General features: G+C 31.5%; 2 protein-coding genes and 1 non-coding gene across 3 annotated transcripts; all 3 read left to right on the top strand.

The window, feature by feature from the left end:
• The first annotated feature begins 662 nt into the window (after positions 1 to 662).
• Positions 663 to 810, top strand: LOC126701286 (U4 spliceosomal RNA). Its single transcript, XR_007647274.1, has one exon. It is a non-coding gene; the product is annotated as a U4 spliceosomal RNA (small nuclear RNA).
• A 5379-nt stretch (positions 811 to 6189) lies between these two features.
• On the top strand, positions 6190 to 14563 carry LOC126700158 (TMV resistance protein N-like). Its single transcript, XM_050398174.1, has 2 exons — positions 6190 to 6888; positions 14532 to 14563. Exons 1-2 carry the CDS (start codon positions 6371 to 6373, stop codon positions 14545 to 14547), a joined length of 534 nt encoding a protein of 177 aa, XP_050254131.1. The 5' UTR covers positions 6190 to 6370; the 3' UTR covers positions 14548 to 14563.
• Positions 14553 to 16705, top strand: LOC126700615 (disease resistance-like protein DSC1). The gene is made up of 4 exons (XM_050398834.1): positions 14553 to 14849; positions 14961 to 15944; positions 16030 to 16616; positions 16699 to 16705. Exons 1-4 carry the CDS (start codon positions 14553 to 14555, stop codon positions 16703 to 16705), a joined length of 1875 nt encoding a protein of 624 aa, XP_050254791.1.
• Positions 16706 to 16711: the final 6 nt, after the last annotated feature.

Here is a 16711-nt window from a genome sequence, read left to right as displayed (position 1 = left end):
TAAATGATATATTTTTAGCATTTAGTACATTAAACATAAAAAACACGCCTACTTTAGATCTCCCCAATGCCAGAAAAAAATTTAGCATTATGGATAGTACACTTCTATTTAGTAGAAGTGTACGGTACCATGTGCTATAATTATATGGGTTTTGCTAATGTGTGTCATAAGGGCACACAATAATTTTCATTTTTGGAAAAACTTTTCTCGAGAATTGAAAAAGTATTGACAGTTTTTTTAATTCATGAGAAAATGATTCTAAAAATGGATAGTTTAATGTGTGTCCTAACCCTAATTATATTACTCTTTCTTTTCCTTTTCTCTCTCCTCCCACATGTCATGTCTCTCATTTTTGTGGTTGAAATTTTTTTCTTTTTTTCTTGTTTAACGTGTGTACTTCTTTGGAGTGTTTTTCTTTTTTTAATAAAAAATTGATTTTATTTTAGGTTATTTTAATGGTGATGTGTTAAAAGTAAGAGATGTCACGTAGGTGAATTATAAAATTGTGTGTTAAAATAGATAAAGTAAATTTTTGAAGTGTCAAAATAATATATTTTTTTTTAGCATAATTGATGCCAATACTCTTAGATCTTATAAAAATGTTATAAACCTTATTGGTCATTTTTAGGAGAAAATGCCTCATCTATGCTTCTTCATAAAGGATCTTTGCGCTTGGAGCAATGATGCAGCTAATGAGGTTCTAACCGAGGTGCATCTATTGCTGTTTGAAAACTATAAAGGTTTTGGTAATTTAAACTCTCAATTAAAGAACTTATTTATAAGGTTTTGGTAATTTAATCACATTATGAGAATCACATTTGCCATTAACTACAGCAAACAAAAAAAAACCTTCTCCCCTTTCCTCATGTGTGTGTGTTAAAAATACTTAGTATTCTATAAAAATAAATAAATTAAGGAAAGCAGTCCTCCATAATTAACTATCCAAAATAACTTTACAAAGGAATGATGTGAGAATAAAAAACATGGTATAGTGAGGTACGATATATTGAGTTTACTGTAATCATCTCTTTAAACAAAATTTATGTTCAAGGACTTCAAAATTTTGTTTTAAGGGTCAAAACAAAAAAATTTTAAAAATTATATATATATATATATATATATATATTTTTTTTTTTTTTTTTTGCCCACGTTCATTTGAACCCCTGATCAGGCTATAAAACCGCCCCTGCAAAAATCATATAAATATCATTAAAAAATTACTGTAGCATTAAACAATTGTAAAGATCTTTCCTTCGGTCCTTCTAAAATAATTATACAATTCAGCATTATCACGTCATTTCTTTGGATGATTGTCTTTTTTTTTTCTTTTTCTCTTTTGTATGGAAGTTGCCATGATTAGACTGACGAGAAACTTGCTTTTGTTTGCTATCAACTTTTCTTCAAAGCTGACTCATTAGGACTAGTAACAGAATTGTTGAATCACAATTATGATTTGACACTTAAACCTTTGAACTTGGTCATGAACGGTGAACCATTGAACTTCTGTTTGTTCATATTTATTTTTTTTTTAAATTTTCATTTAGATAAAGATGAGAGCCTCAAGCCTACACAATCCTGTTCTTATCTTGTTTCCAAGAAAATATTGTTAGAGACTCACGTGCTTGCATTTTCTAGAGAAACTTCTGAGTAATTGTAGGACTACAAACAAACACATAATTTTTGTCATAATTTTACCACGGGATGAATTGTAAGTGGTGAAGATATAGACCCATAACTTTTTTTTACTATTCACAACTCACCTTCTTCTGGATAAAGATGACAACTTCAAGTCTACTGCAATCATGTTCTTATCTTGTATCAAAGCAAATATTGTCGAAGACTCACATGCTTGTATCTTCTAGAGTAACTTATTGAGCAATGCTAAAACCACTAACAAATACATAATTTTGCTATAATTTTACCGCGTGATGAGTTGTGAGTGGTGAAAGCATGAACCCACGTGGACTCACAACTTTTTCTTTACCACTCATAACTTACCTTCTTTTGAATAAAGACAACAACTTCAAGTCTATGGCAATCCTGTTTTTATCTTATTTCCAAGCAAATATTGTCGGAGACTCACATGCTTGCATCTTCTAGAGAAACTTACTAAGCAATGCTTGGACCACAAATAAACACACAATTTTTGCCATAATTTTGCCATATGGCGAGTATTAAGTAGTAAACAGGGATGGCTCTACCCTTTGTTCAGGGGGTTCAAATGAACCCCCTGACTTCCCACAAAAAAAAAAAAAAAAAAAATGTTTGTTAACTATTTTAATTTATTCTTAATAAAATTTTTGCACACCCTAACTTAAATTTTATACATCCTTACTACAAGTATTTCCAACTTTAAGAGTATGAGTAAGTATTTGTGAACTGTAAGTGTTACTCTTTATTATAAATTTATATTATATGTGTGTGAGAGTGTCTAATATTAATTGTGTGTATTACTTTTTGTTATAATGTTATTTGTATGAATAATGATGTGTGTGGATATTTGTGTGTACAGTATAAATATAATATAACTTTATATAATTTAGTATTTAGGAAATAAAGAGGGTTTATTACATGTGTGTGTATTGTTATTATGTTATAATAACTTTTGTTATAAAGTCGGGAAAATTCAAGAAGAAAAATTGTAAAGTTAGTGATTGTTCAAGCATTTAATTGGTTAAGTAGACACGTAGTGTATTATATTATGTATGAATGAGTATGGTTGTGTGCGTCAATAATTAATATAGAGCCAATGAGTTCAGTTTATTCATTTAGTTTAAAATATTTTTATAAAAACAATGAAAAATTAATAGATAATAACAACTGCATAAAAATAAAAATGTTAGACAAACTTAACAAAATAAAATGGTCATAGTTACCCACATTGGCAATAAATACTCATAATGAACTTTTTTTTTTTTTTGTTTCCCAAATGAACCCACTATTTTTTTCATCACTCACAACTTGCCTTCTTTTGGATAAAGATGACAACTTCAAGTCTACGGCAATCCTGTTCTTATCTTGTTTCCAAGCAAATATTGTCAAAGACTCACATGCTTGCATCTTCTAGAGAAACTTAGCAATACTAGGATCACAAACAAATACACAATTTTTGTCACAATTTTACTTGTGACAAGTCGTGAGTTGTGGAGGCTTGGACCCATCAACAACTCGCCATGTGGCAAATTGTGCAAAAATTGTGTAATTATTTGTGGTTCTAGGATTTTCAAAACTTACTTCTAAGAGAGTTCACATTGAACCTTCAAAAAACAACTAAAATGTTATTTTAGCAACTTCAAACACCAAAAATCTTGCTCTATTAATTAAATATTGCTTTTATTTTTCTAGTATAGCATATCAAATTAGCTACTTGCTACTAATTAACGCTCCGTTTGTTTCGATGTACAGTATTTTCAGGAAAATATTTTCACATTTTACAGTATTTGTTTTGTAGTAAAATATTTGGTCAAAAGTAAAATATTTTTAGTCAACCAAATCACCCTAGGCAAATTTGTGTAAAATATTTTACACTTGAAATTTCGGTAAAATATTTTACATTTTTTTCTCTCCCTCTTGCCTGATACTTGTCACGCTTTCTCCCTCTCAGATTTCTCTCCATAACCTAGGTTACCCAGCCACCCCCAATCCCTCTCTCGCACCAGCCAGCTCTAATTTGGCAACAAACATGGTTGTAGACTTTTTCTATAAAAAAAATTTGGTTGTAGATTAAGACTACAAATCCACTGAATATTTTTTTATTGGATGTGAATTTTGACAAATCCATCATTGGATTACATTTTTTTCTTATATCCTCCATCCTTGCAAAACTTTAAGAAGATCAAAGATCAATAGTTATGTCATCAATCAAATGTTTAAATTTCGAGTTTTTGTAATCTAAAATTATACGTAAAAAATAAGTATATAGATTGAATAGTAAATAGCATCTGATTAGCATCAAATTTGACATGTGTTTTAAGAATATAAAAACATAGAATTCAACGGTTAGATTTTCAAAATATTTAGTCCTGTTAATTTTTTCTGTGAGAGTTGTAGTCTTATGTTGCAACTAAGTTTGTAGTCAAATTTTATCCTTAAACTTTGGTCCTCTTAAGTCTTAACAATACATTAGGCCTTTACAAATCCAAGAAAAATTTTATTTAACTAAAATTTTGACAAAGATGTAGCTTGTAGCATTGATAATGAGATTATCATGCAACGATTTTAAAATAAATAAAAAAAAGTCGTAGAAGGAAATTGTAACACTATGTATTTGCATTTTTTTTTTAAACAATATATTAGGCCCTTACAAACAAAAAGAAAAATCCAAGGAAAAATATATTTAACTAAATTTTTAAAAAAAGATGTAGCTTGTAACATTGATAATGAGATTATCATGCAACGATTTCAAAATAAAAAAAGCCATAGAAGAAAATTGTAAGACTTTATGTATTTGCGTTTTTTTTTTCCAATATATGAAGTTATCTTCTTATTTCCTCAAAAAAAAAAAAAAAAAAAAAAAGGTTTTATCTTCTTCTTAGATTTTGTATAATTTAAGTTTCTTAATAACCACTTTGAAAAAATTCCTAAAGCATCCACTGGATACCTGAAACCTTGTTAGAGAAAGTAGAAGTTCTCATAAAGCTTTGTTCAATTTCCATTCTCTCGTTTTCCTTTTTAAAAAAAAAAAATCATTTCTCTCTATAATTAGGATAATAACATAATTTTTTTTTAAAAAAAAACAGCCGATATGAATTAAACCCCATAACTTTTCTTACCTCGTATTTTAATAATTAAGGGTCCGTTTGGTAACGTTGTTTGTATATTTTGAAAATATGTATAAGTAAAAAAATATATAAAAATACGTGTAATATTGTTTAAAAACTGAAAATTGTTACTTAAAATGTCATACCGAACTGCTCTTAAGTTTTCTAAGAATGGCAGCCCTGATTTAATCCTTCTGATTTAATAACAGAATTGTTCCAGTGCAATTATGATTTGACACTTGAAATCTCTGAGAAGGGTCATGAATCATCAAACTTTTTTTTTTTTGTTTTTTTTGAGAAAAGAATCATCAAACTTTTGTTTATTCATAAATATTTATTTCGAAATTTGTTTTGGTTAAAAATGACCGCTTCAAGCCTAGTTACGGCAATCTTATCCTTTTCCAAGCAAATATTGTAGAAGACTCACATGCTTGCATTTCCTAAAGAAACTTACTTTTGAGGCTGCTCCGTTGTTAAGAATTTTTTTTTTTCAATACAAAATGGAAATTCTTCTCTAATATAATCTAAATATATGTGTGTGGAATTAAATCCTAGAGACTAGAACTCCAGTTCTTACCCCTCTTACCTCACAAAAATTTTGTATTTATGAAGTGACTATTATGTCAAAGGTGTCATTATTAATTTTAAACTTACTCACATGCTTGATTTAAAATTTCACCATCACACCAATGGTGCCATTATAAATTTTTAGATTTTAAACATTCAAAAATAAGAATTTCTGCAGGTTGCCATTGTTATCTGGATTACTAGATATACATAGAACTTTTTGAAACTTGAATTAATATATCATATTTAAACAATACTAATTAAAAATATAAATTTAATTTGTTTAAAAAAATCTTATACAAACTCATTTAGGAGGTAAATACTAAATAATTAATAATTTGACTATTATGGATTATTTTAACATGACAAAAATACACATTTAAAAGCGGGGATTGGTCCATTCCCAGAGAGGTGGATGGAGTGTGAAACAGTGCAAGTAAGAAAATCACAGGATCCATTCCCACAAAGGTGGATGGAGATGTCAAACTAAGAACATGTTCCCACTTAAAGCACCTATATATAAATGCCTCTCCCACGTTGCCAGGAATTTAATACCGCGAATGATAACTGAAACCTTGGTACAGAAACTAGAAGTTCTCATAAAGCTTTGCTCAAGTTCCATTCTCTTCCTTCTCAAAAAAAAATTCCATTCTCTTTTTTTAATTAAATAAAAAAAAAAAAAAAAAATATATATATATATATATATATATATATATATATATATAATCCAACTCCCTTTTCCATAAATCTTTGATCAAGTTCCATTCTCTTCCTTCTCAAAAAAAAAAAAAAAAAAGTTCCATTCTCTTTTTTTCCTTTAAAAAAAAATTCCATTCTCTTTAATCCAATCTCTTTTAGTACTCCCTTTTCCATAAACAAGCTATAGGTAGTAGTACTCATAAATCTTTGATCAAGTTCCATTCTCTTCCTTCTCAAAAAAAAAAAAAAAAAAAAGTTCCGTTCTCTTTTTTTCCTTTAAAAAAAAATTCCATTCTCTTTTAGTACTCTCTTTTCCATAACAAACTATAGGTTGTGAGTTTCCAATGACTGCCATGAGCACTCAAAAAGCCTGTGCATCCTCGTCTTCCTCATCTTCTTCTTCTGCATCTCAATGGAAACACGATGTTTTTCTTAGTTTCTATGAGGAGGACACCCGTAACAATTTTACGGATCATCTATATTCTGCTTTGATACAAAAAGGCATTATTGTTTATAGAGATAATGTAAATCTCAAGGAAGGAAAACCCATTGCTTCAGAACTCATGAAAGCAATAGAAGAATCTAAGTATGCAATTATTATTCTCTCAAAAAATTATGCCTTTTCAAAGAGGTGCTTGAATGAACTTGTCAAAATTCTTGAATACAAGAAAGAGAAGGGCCTGAAAATTCTGCCCATTTTCTACCATGTAATGCCCTCTGATGTTGGGAATCAGAGGGAGACTTTTGGGAAAGCATTTCTCAAGCATGAAGAAGATCGCCAGGTTAGCATAGAGCAGATACAAAAGTGGAGAACTGCACTGAAAGAAGTGAGCAAGATCCGCGGGAGGCATTTAACGGATAGGTAAGATTCTACCTTTTCTTCTGGTCATATCATCAATGGTTTGGATAACTTTTGAAATGGTTTTGTTCTAATTATTTGAAAAATAATATGAAAAAAAAAAATTGTTGCACTAGTCCAATAAAACTATAGCAGTAAAGTAAAAGTGTAAAACCCATCAAAATCAATTTGGTACCAATTTTCCCACATTTAGCAAATTCCAAATCACCAATTGAAAAAAAAAAAAAAAAAAAATTGCCCGCTGTGAGTCTGTGACTTCGATACAGCTGGAATGTTATCTCTCCTGCTATCTAGTTTGTGTGCTGGTATAATTTTTTTGTTTGTATTGTTTTATGGAACTCTGTGTTCTGTGGCTTTAAACCTGTGGCTGAGATGTTTCCGTGGCTTACTTTTAACTTTAAGTTGCTTCTTTAACTAAACATTTTATTATAATATATAATAAATAATAGTCTGAATGAGTTTAATGTCATATCTTCTCAAAAAAAGAAAACAAAGAGAGTTTAATTTCATATAATAATATGTAACTGGCTATTAAGTATTAACCCTTGCTTCGCACAATTTTTATCTATTTTTTAGTTTATAAGCTTGTAAATATTAGAAGTAAAAATATATTTTGAAAAATGATTTTTATTAGTATTATATAGAAAAGTTTTTTTATTATTTTGTGTAGTCTCTTTAATTCCTAACTAAATAAAGATTCTTTTATTTATTATTTTTAAATATAAGTTATAAACGTCATAGTGTATCTTGCATTTTTCGTGAAATTATTTAAGTTGGATGTTATTATGGTGCCTTGTGTGCAAATTAATTAAGTTGGATATTAGTCAAAATCTAGTTCTATCATCATCCTCATCAAATTAGCTACTTAGGTTTGTGACCGAGATTTTCACAAAGCAAGACAGATATTGACTGTACATTTAGATATTGCTGTGGCTTTCACTGTAGAGGTCAGCAATTAAATTGTTAATTTGGAGTGTGGCCAGCATTAGAGGAGGCTGTGGGCCATATCATGGAGGACATTAACGTTTGGTTGGGTTTAAAAATGGTGGGGCCCGGCTGTTTCTCTATAGGCCTACCAAGACTCAATCTTTCCAAATTAGAGAGAAAATAAGAGTGATTTTGCTTAAGCCTTTTTATTTATTATTTTACCCTCAATTGTAATGTTATCTCTCTCCCTCTCTCTCTCTCTCTCTCTCTCTCTCTTTTATTTTTGTTTATTTTACTCCTTTTTGTTGTTTTCTTTTCTTTCCTATTATGCTGTATTGTTCTTTACTTTTTTTTTTAGAGAGTTTCAATCTATAACATCCGCTTTCAATGATAGTTTTTTTGTTATCAGACCAAGACATAAATCAGTTTTTTGTTAATCAGTTTTTTATTTTTATTTTTATTAACGTCGTTTCTCCCTCCCCCCTCCATCTTCATCTTCATCTTCTTCCTCTTTCTCTGCTCGTTTTTCGTCCAAACTCCAATCTATGCTCTTTTTTCTCATTGTTTTATATAAAATAAATATAATATCAAAGAAAAAAAAATACAATATGTGTAACCTGTTAATTTTTACAAGATGTAATTTAAATAATTTTAATTGACAATAACTTAATAAAGTGTTAATTTCTTGTTTACTGAAATAAGGACGTAAGAGTAATTTTATATAAATTACATTTTCCATTCTCTCACTTTTCTCCTAAATCAAACAAAAAAGTTTTATATCCTTTCACTTTTCCACTCACTTAACCAAACACCATGAGAAAAAACTAAGATATTTTCTATTCTCCCACTTTTCCACATTCTCTCCATTTTCTATCCTTTTATTTTCCATTCTCCCAACTTCAACTACAAGGTGGTGGTCCTCGGAGTGTTTGTTGATTATCCAAAGAAAAATAGCGCCATGAAAGTACTAACTTATTTTGCCATAATAGAGCCCATCTTTTTTAAGATTTCTCTAGGACCATGGTAGGAGATGATGATATGACTGAGAGATAGTGTTGATTGTTGTTAGAACACTAATTTTTTAAATTGACTTAGGCCATGAGTTTTTTTTATCCTTAGAAATTCTCGGCCTCAACAATTATTCTCTAAAACAATTGTGACTTGTGACTTTGGCCGTGTATACTGTTAAAAAATCAATGGTGGTGACCTAAAAATATATAGTGCAAGAAGAAAGAGTGAGAGAGAATGAAAGGAAGCAAATGATGACGTGGAGGAGAGTATGAGAGTTGATGTTTTTTTTTTTTTTTTTTTCCTTTTAATAAGAAGAGTTAATGTCTAAATTACTAATTTCTAGATAACAATAATGACATAACCATGAGTGTTTTTTCACTCTTAGATCTAATAATAATTAATAGTTCAAAAAAGGTGTAACTCTTATAAATCTACACCAGATGTGAGTGCGTATCTTGAACACATATCTATTAAAAAAAAAAAAGTATATTATTGTGTAGTAAATGGGTTGAGGTATATATAGAATATCTTCCATATTATATATATATGTGTGTGTGTGTGCAAGATAATTGTAGCGATTTTCTTAGATAAAGAAAGTCAATTGTTTAATTGTTTATTTTTATTAGGCGAAAAGACAAAGTTTAGCTACAAAATTAGTTGTAGCCTTAGACTACAAATTTACTTAATATCTTTTTATTGGAGGTGAATTTTGACAAATCCATCATTAGATTATATCTTTTTTTTATATCCTCCATGCTTGCAAAATCTCAAGAAAATTAAAGATCAATAGTTATTTCATCAATAAATTGTTTAAATTGCTAGTTTTTGTAATTTAAAATTATGCACAAAATATAAGCTTATAGATCATATAGTAAACAATATCTGATTGACATAAAATTTAACATGTGAATTAAAAGTGTAAAAAACATGCAATTCAATGGTTAGATTTTCAAAATATGTTGTAATATTTATTTTATTGAATTAGTTTGTAGTCTTAAACTACAACTAATTTTGTTGCTAAACTTTGTCCTTAGGTGACCATTTTGGGGTCACAGTCAATTTAGTCCCTACATTTTGATGCCAATAAATTTGGTCTCTGTTATTTTCAACTCACACTTAATTTGGTCCTTACCGTTAACTTACTAACGGAAAATGCTTACATGGCAAACAGTGTACACTGTTGGCACACTTAAATATGTAATTAATGTAATGTATAGGATTTGGACCAATTAAAAATTGCCACATCAATTAAAAAAATGCAGTAAGCTACAACTCAGCTAATCTTAGTTTTCAATCCCAGAAAGATCCCACTTCGCCCATGACCCAAACAGCCCCGTTCATTACTTGTCAATCAAACTCAACCTTCATCTTCATCTTCATTGCTACGCCGCAGGCCACCGGCTGATTTAGAAGTCTGTTTCAGATCATAGTGGACGTGTGGACATTCAAATCATTTTCCCTTTTTGAAATTTTGCCATGTTGGATCAACCTGTGGAACCCACTATCAGGTGGGTTTATAATTTCACGTAGATCACATCATCCATCACGGCAGTTCTGAAGAGGCTAAGGAGGTGCCATTTTGAAATTTGAAGAGTAACAAACATTTATTACTAAAATCATTTATATGGGTTTATCTTATGTCGACATTTTGATACGTATATACAAATTTATCATTGTTACTAGTTAAATATGAGAATAAGAATGAGATAAACACACAAGTATCGTAGAAAAGAGTCCAAAAAATTATAAACTCATAACCTGTAAAAGTCATTTAAAGGATTATTCTCGCATTTTGATACATTAAAAATTCATTAAGTGATCATAGAAAAGTGTCCACAAACAAAACTTTTGAGGGAGTGAGACCTGGAGTTTGTGGAGCGTGATGTGTTCCCAGATCTTTTGACGGCGTGGGTGCAGGATGACTCGGAGGCGCCGCTGAGAAAGTTGCCGAGTTGTGGAGATATCGGCACCGATGGCAAGCGGCGTAGCAATGAAGATAAAGATGAAGTGGTCGAGAATGGGTTGGTTTGACAGGGAATGGGCAGGACATGGTTGTTTGGGTCATGGGAGAAGTGAAATCTGTCTGGGTTGAAAACTTAGATTAGCTGAGTTGGAACTTACTGTGTTTTTCTAATTGGGCAATCTTTAATTGGTCCACATCTTTTACATGGCGTTAATTACATATTCAAGTGTAGTGCACATTGTTTGTCACATATATATTTTTTGTTAATGAGTTAATGGTAGGGACTAAATTAAGTGTGAGTTGAAAATAACAAGGATCAAATTGACTGTCACTAAAATGTAGGGACCATATTGACTATGATCCCAAAATGTAGGGACCAAAATAGTGTTTTCGCCTTTCTATCATTACATCTGAACAGTAGTTTACACTTGGTTATTCACAATTTTCTTTCATATAAATTTTTTATATAACTAATTTATAAAAAAAGTCATAACTATTGCTAAATCTTATGTTCCAAGTTCCAACTATGTTGAACCCCTAAAAAGGCTTAAAAATGTGAAAGAGAAATGGTTAGAAAATTTAGTTCATACAATTAAAAATTATTTAAATACAATGAAATAACATAAGATACAACCTAATAGAGTTAAATGTTAATTTGTTCAAGTGGCAGAGCCAAAGAATTTGTCTTGGGGGCCACGCTAAATATAAAATATATATAACTTATTATCTCCAATTGAAATTTTGTTCATAGAATAAAATTAATCTATTATAGTCTTTATCTGATACAAGAAGAAGCTATATAAAATAAAATCAAGTTAAAAAGGTACGTTTTCTTTAAAATCACTAGGCCATTTAGCCATTTTTTTATTATTATTATTTTAAAACTATTGAGTGAGCCTACTCCAATTAGGGGGAGGAGGAACTGCTATTTTAGTGGGGGAAGCCTTTAATAAGTTCTGAAGGCATATCTAGAGTGTCATATAGTTTGTACCCTATACAATTATTATAAGGAAAAGTAATTCAAATTTTTTTTTTTTTTTGGGGAATGGCCCTCCACCACAAATTTGAAGGGAAAATACACTCCCTTCTTTTGAGGCTAGAAGAAATTAACATTTTTCTCTTTTATTTATATTAGTAAAGAAATATTTTAAATTTTTATAAGAATCCTTTTAGAAAAGTTTAACCATGTTTAGTAAAAAATTAACTAATAAATTTAGAATAAAAATGAAAAATTTAACAACCCTCAAAACACTTGCAACAACAAATCCCTCCATAACCTGTTGAAAAAAGAGGAAAAAAATAATAAGCAAAATTCACGCTTAATATTTAAAATACACTTTTATTAAAAAATTTTAAAAATAAATTATAATTATGAAATAAGATAATTTTGGAAACCTACCATTGAACAAAGAGCAGGTTAGTACACAATATTTTTAATATTAATTTAACAAAATTTGGTCAATTAGGTGTGTGTTTGTATTGAGCTTTTGCGTCTACGTTTTGCGTTTCCTGCGTTTCAGTTTTTTTTTTATTTTTTAGCCGCACTTGTTGACTTTTTGTCCGTGAACAGTGCATTTGTGCACTGTTCATGGACCCACAAATTACACTTTTCAGCAACTTTTTCATTAAAAATGGGTCCCACGATACTATTCACACATTTAAAAATTATTTTGCTACAGTGTTTTCAGTTTTCAGTTTTCAGTTTCAGCAAAATAAGTTCTATCCAAACACACCCTAGATGTCAAGGGAGAGGGAGAGGGGGAAAAGTGTTTTTTTTTTTTTTTTTTTTCTTTTGAGGTGGAGTGTCATTTCCCTAAAACCTCAACGGAGGGGAATGTGATTGCCCAAAAAAAAAAAAAAAAAACCTATAAGTTTATTTATGTGACAAATTAAATCCTATATATTTAAGTGTTTCAATTTAAACTCCATATTAGTGTGACAATCAAAACCCTTATTCCCACCACCTTCTGGTATTTTTCTTTTCAAGACAAGGGTGACGTTTTAAGTTGAACTCTAGAGAGAGAGAGAGAGAGGGGTAACGGTGTCCTAATGTGTGTGTGGTTTATTTATTTATTTTTATTTTTATTTTTTCCCATTTTGATAAAGCTTTCCCCTCCCTCTCATGCGAGGAAATATATTGATGATGGGCTATACGGGTTGAATAGAGTACCTTTTTTGTGTGTATTGGTGCTAGATTTCTCGCACAAAATTTAATGGACTGGGACAAGGGTTTTGGTTGTCATGGAAATGAAAGTGTAGTAGTGCTTAAATTAACACAATTAAAATATAGCCATATATGGTTTAATTTGTCTTAAGTATAAAAGAATAGGTTTTTTATTTGGACATCTTGCCTTTCTTCTTCTTCTTCTTCGGGGTTGTTTTGACCGGTAAAACATGGCCCCATATTTCTCTACTAAAGCAAAACATATTTTTTTTTTTTTTTAGAAACAAAGCAAAATATCTTACATTTAATGATGTTTTGTTTCTTTGTGGCTACCACACTGTCTCATAAATTTTTTTTTTTTTTTAAATTTATTACAGTCACGAATCAGAAGATATTCAAGAAATCACAAAAAGCATATTTGATAAATTGAATTGTGAATCATTAGATGATTTTGAGCACCTTGTTGGAATAAACTCACGTGTGAAGGAAATGATGAACTTATTTAGCACAATGTCAGAGGATGTGCACTTCATAGGGATTTGGGGGATGTCTGGGATTGGTAAAACCACTCTAGCATATGTCATTTATAACACAATTTGTCATCAATTTGAAGCTAGCAGCTTTATTTGTGACGTTAGAGAAACAGTCGAAAAAGATAAACATGGTCTAGTTAATTTACAAGAACAGCTTCTATCTGAGACATTGATGAAAAAAGTAAACATTTGGAACCATCTTGAGGGGATCAAAGTCATAAAGAAGAGACTACGCAATAAGAAGGTTCTTATTGTTCTTGATGATGTTAACAAAGATGAACAACTAAAGGCATTAGCAGGGAGCCCTGGTTGGTTTGGTCTAGGAAGTAGGATCATTATCACAAGTAAAGATAAGCACTTGCTAAAAAGGCATCACTTGGGTACTACTATACATAAGGTTAATGGATTAGATAATGATGAAGCCCTGGAGCTCTTCAGTTGGACTGTGTTTAAGCAACCCTATCCTAGCAATGAGTTTGAGAATTTGTCCAATGGTTTTGTGAAGTATGCTAAAGGGCTTCCTATAGCTCTTAAAGTTTTGGGTTCCTCCTTGATTGATAGACCAAGAAAGTTATGGGAAGATTACCTACATCAATTAAAAGAAATCCCTGAAGGAGAAATTCTTGATAAACTTGAAATAAGTTATAGGGGATTGAAAGACATAGAGCAAAATCTATTTTTGGATATTACATGTTTCTTCAAAGGGGAGGACAAAAATCGAGTGGAACATATAGAAGGTTTTGGTACCTACAAGGATATGGAAACTCTCGAGGACAAATTTCTCATTACCATTTTAGGGGGAAAATTACGAATGCATGATTTAATACAAGAGATGGGTTGGAGAATTGTTAGTCGTGAATCACCTCAGGAGCCTGGAATACGCAGTAGGTTGTGGCTTTATAAGGATGTATTTCATGTACTAAAATATAACACTGTAAGTGGATTAGTATACATAAACTTAGAGAAGGGTATATTTTTTAATAAAATAATTCTAGCAATTTTTTGCTACAGCTTTCCCTATCTTAATCTAATTGTTCTTGATTACCAGGGAACAGATGATGTAGAAGGCATGGTGCTGAAAGAAGACTTGAATGCCGAAGATGATGTAGAAGGCATGGTGCTGAATTTGCCTCCACATAAAGAAAACTTGAATGCCGAAGCCTTCTCAAATATGAAAAATCTAAGGTTGCTTAAAATTTCAAATGTGCACCTTCCTACCGGCCTCAATTTTCTTTCTAATAAATTAAGAATGATGGAATGGCATGATTATCCTTTGAAATTCCTGCCAATGAGCTTTCAACCGGACAATCTTGTTGAACTCATCATGCCTCGCAGCCACATCAAGCAATTACCAGTGGGATTTAGTGTAAGTATTCCCTTAATTCATGCTAGCTAGTTCTGCTTTTTTTTTTTTTTTTTTTTAAATGCAGATTAAGTTCTTGACTACTTAATTTCCCATATCTATTTATTATCGCAGAAATTGACCAAGTTAAGTCTCCTGGATCTTAGCGACTCTAAAGTCTTAGTCAAGACTCCTAACTTCATCGGATGCCCAGATCTGGAGAGGCTGATTTTTCAAGGCTGTACAAGTTTGTATGAACTTCACCCATCTGTTGGAGCTCTCAAAAAGCTTACTTTGTTAAATCTGAAAGATTGCAGAAGTCTTGCTGGCCTCCCTTGCGAAATAAACTTGAAATCTCTTGAAATTTTTATTCTATCTGGCTGTTCAAGTCTCAAGAAGTTTTCAGAGATTGGAAAAAAAATGACACGCTTGTCAGAGCTGTATTTAGATGGGACTGCTGTGGAAGAATTGCCATCATCACTCAAGCGTTTGACTGGCTTGACGGTCTTGACTCTTCAAGGTTGCAAAAACCTTTCAAGTTTTCCAAATAATGTCAATTTGCCGTCTCTGAAAACTCTCAATCTATCGGGATGTAAGGTTCAACCACCTAAATCCCGGCTTATTTCGCACGGATTCTCCCTCATCCGTGCTGCACATGTTTTTTTCCAAGGTTTCTTCCCTATCCGAGAGGCCATCAACCTGTTGTTGCCTAGGTTAAGATTTATTGTATCTCTAAATCTAGCTGACCGCAATTTATGGGACGGAGGACTCCCGGATGATCTTAGTGGCTTATCCTCGTTGCAGGAACTGGATATGAGCAAAAACAACCTTACACGCCTGCCCGACAGTATTTCTCAGCTTTCTAAGCTTCACTCTCTTACGTTGAATGATTGTAGCAGGCTTCAATCATTGCCAAATCTTCCGTTAAGTGTAGGGTTTGTAACAGCACGAAGATGTCCTTTATTGGAAAAGTATTCAAATCAGTTTGCTGTATGGACTTCGGGTGAAACAGGGTTCACTCTGGTTGATTGTGACAAGGCTGAGGGCCTAACTACACCCATCCCGATTCCGTGCTTACCATACAATGACCTCGATCCATTGTTTGAAAGATTTGTGGAGGTATCTCTCTCTCTCTCACACAACACTGTCATAAACACGCGCGTTGAACATCTTTTTTATGCTTATGCATTTTAATATTTTACAGGGTATTATTCATCAAAATTGTAACTATCAACATTTGTCAAATTCAACTGAAACTCCAGAGTGGTTCAGCCATCAGAGCCCTGGGTCATCTGTAACAATCCCGCTACCTTCTAATCTGCATGGTGATAGTAATTGGATAGGGATTGCTTTGTTTACTAGAGTTGTAATCCTTGAAAATTTGAACAACGTTTCTTCTGATGGTGAGGATGAAGTTTCTATTGACTTTATTTGTAGATCAGACATAATTGAAGGTCCATGTATAAGTTGTCCTCTCGTAAACTTCTCCAAAGCGCTACCTGGACCCTTATTCCATGCTAGCTCATATGGATTGAAGGTAATTATTCCAGCCGGGAAACTTAGAGACCATTTAAAGGATTGCAGTTGCCTTAGTGCTTTTATTAGGAAGAAGTGCACTTATATCGAGATCGAAACTTGTGGTGCGCGTGTACTGTACAAGCAAGATCTGGTAAAGTTTATACGAGCTAGTGGCAAGATGAAGCAAAGATCCAAATGCTACCTTGATGATAAGGTGGAATGTTCTAAGTTGTGTCAGGTCTCCTCCTATTCTTCACTTAACATCATATTTCTGTATCTCTTTTTATCTCTCTCACGCACAAAACAAACACGTGCTTTGAACATCATTGTAATTATGTATTTTAATATTTTACAGGAAGTAATTCATC

Source organism: Quercus robur, chromosome 9 (genome assembly GCF_932294415.1).
Source record: "Quercus robur chromosome 9, dhQueRobu3.1, whole genome shotgun sequence".
Taxonomy (NCBI): domain Eukaryota; kingdom Viridiplantae; phylum Streptophyta; class Magnoliopsida; order Fagales; family Fagaceae; genus Quercus; species Quercus robur.
The sequence above is the reverse complement of the archived record's forward strand: the minus strand, read 5'-3'. Positions and strand labels throughout refer to the sequence as shown.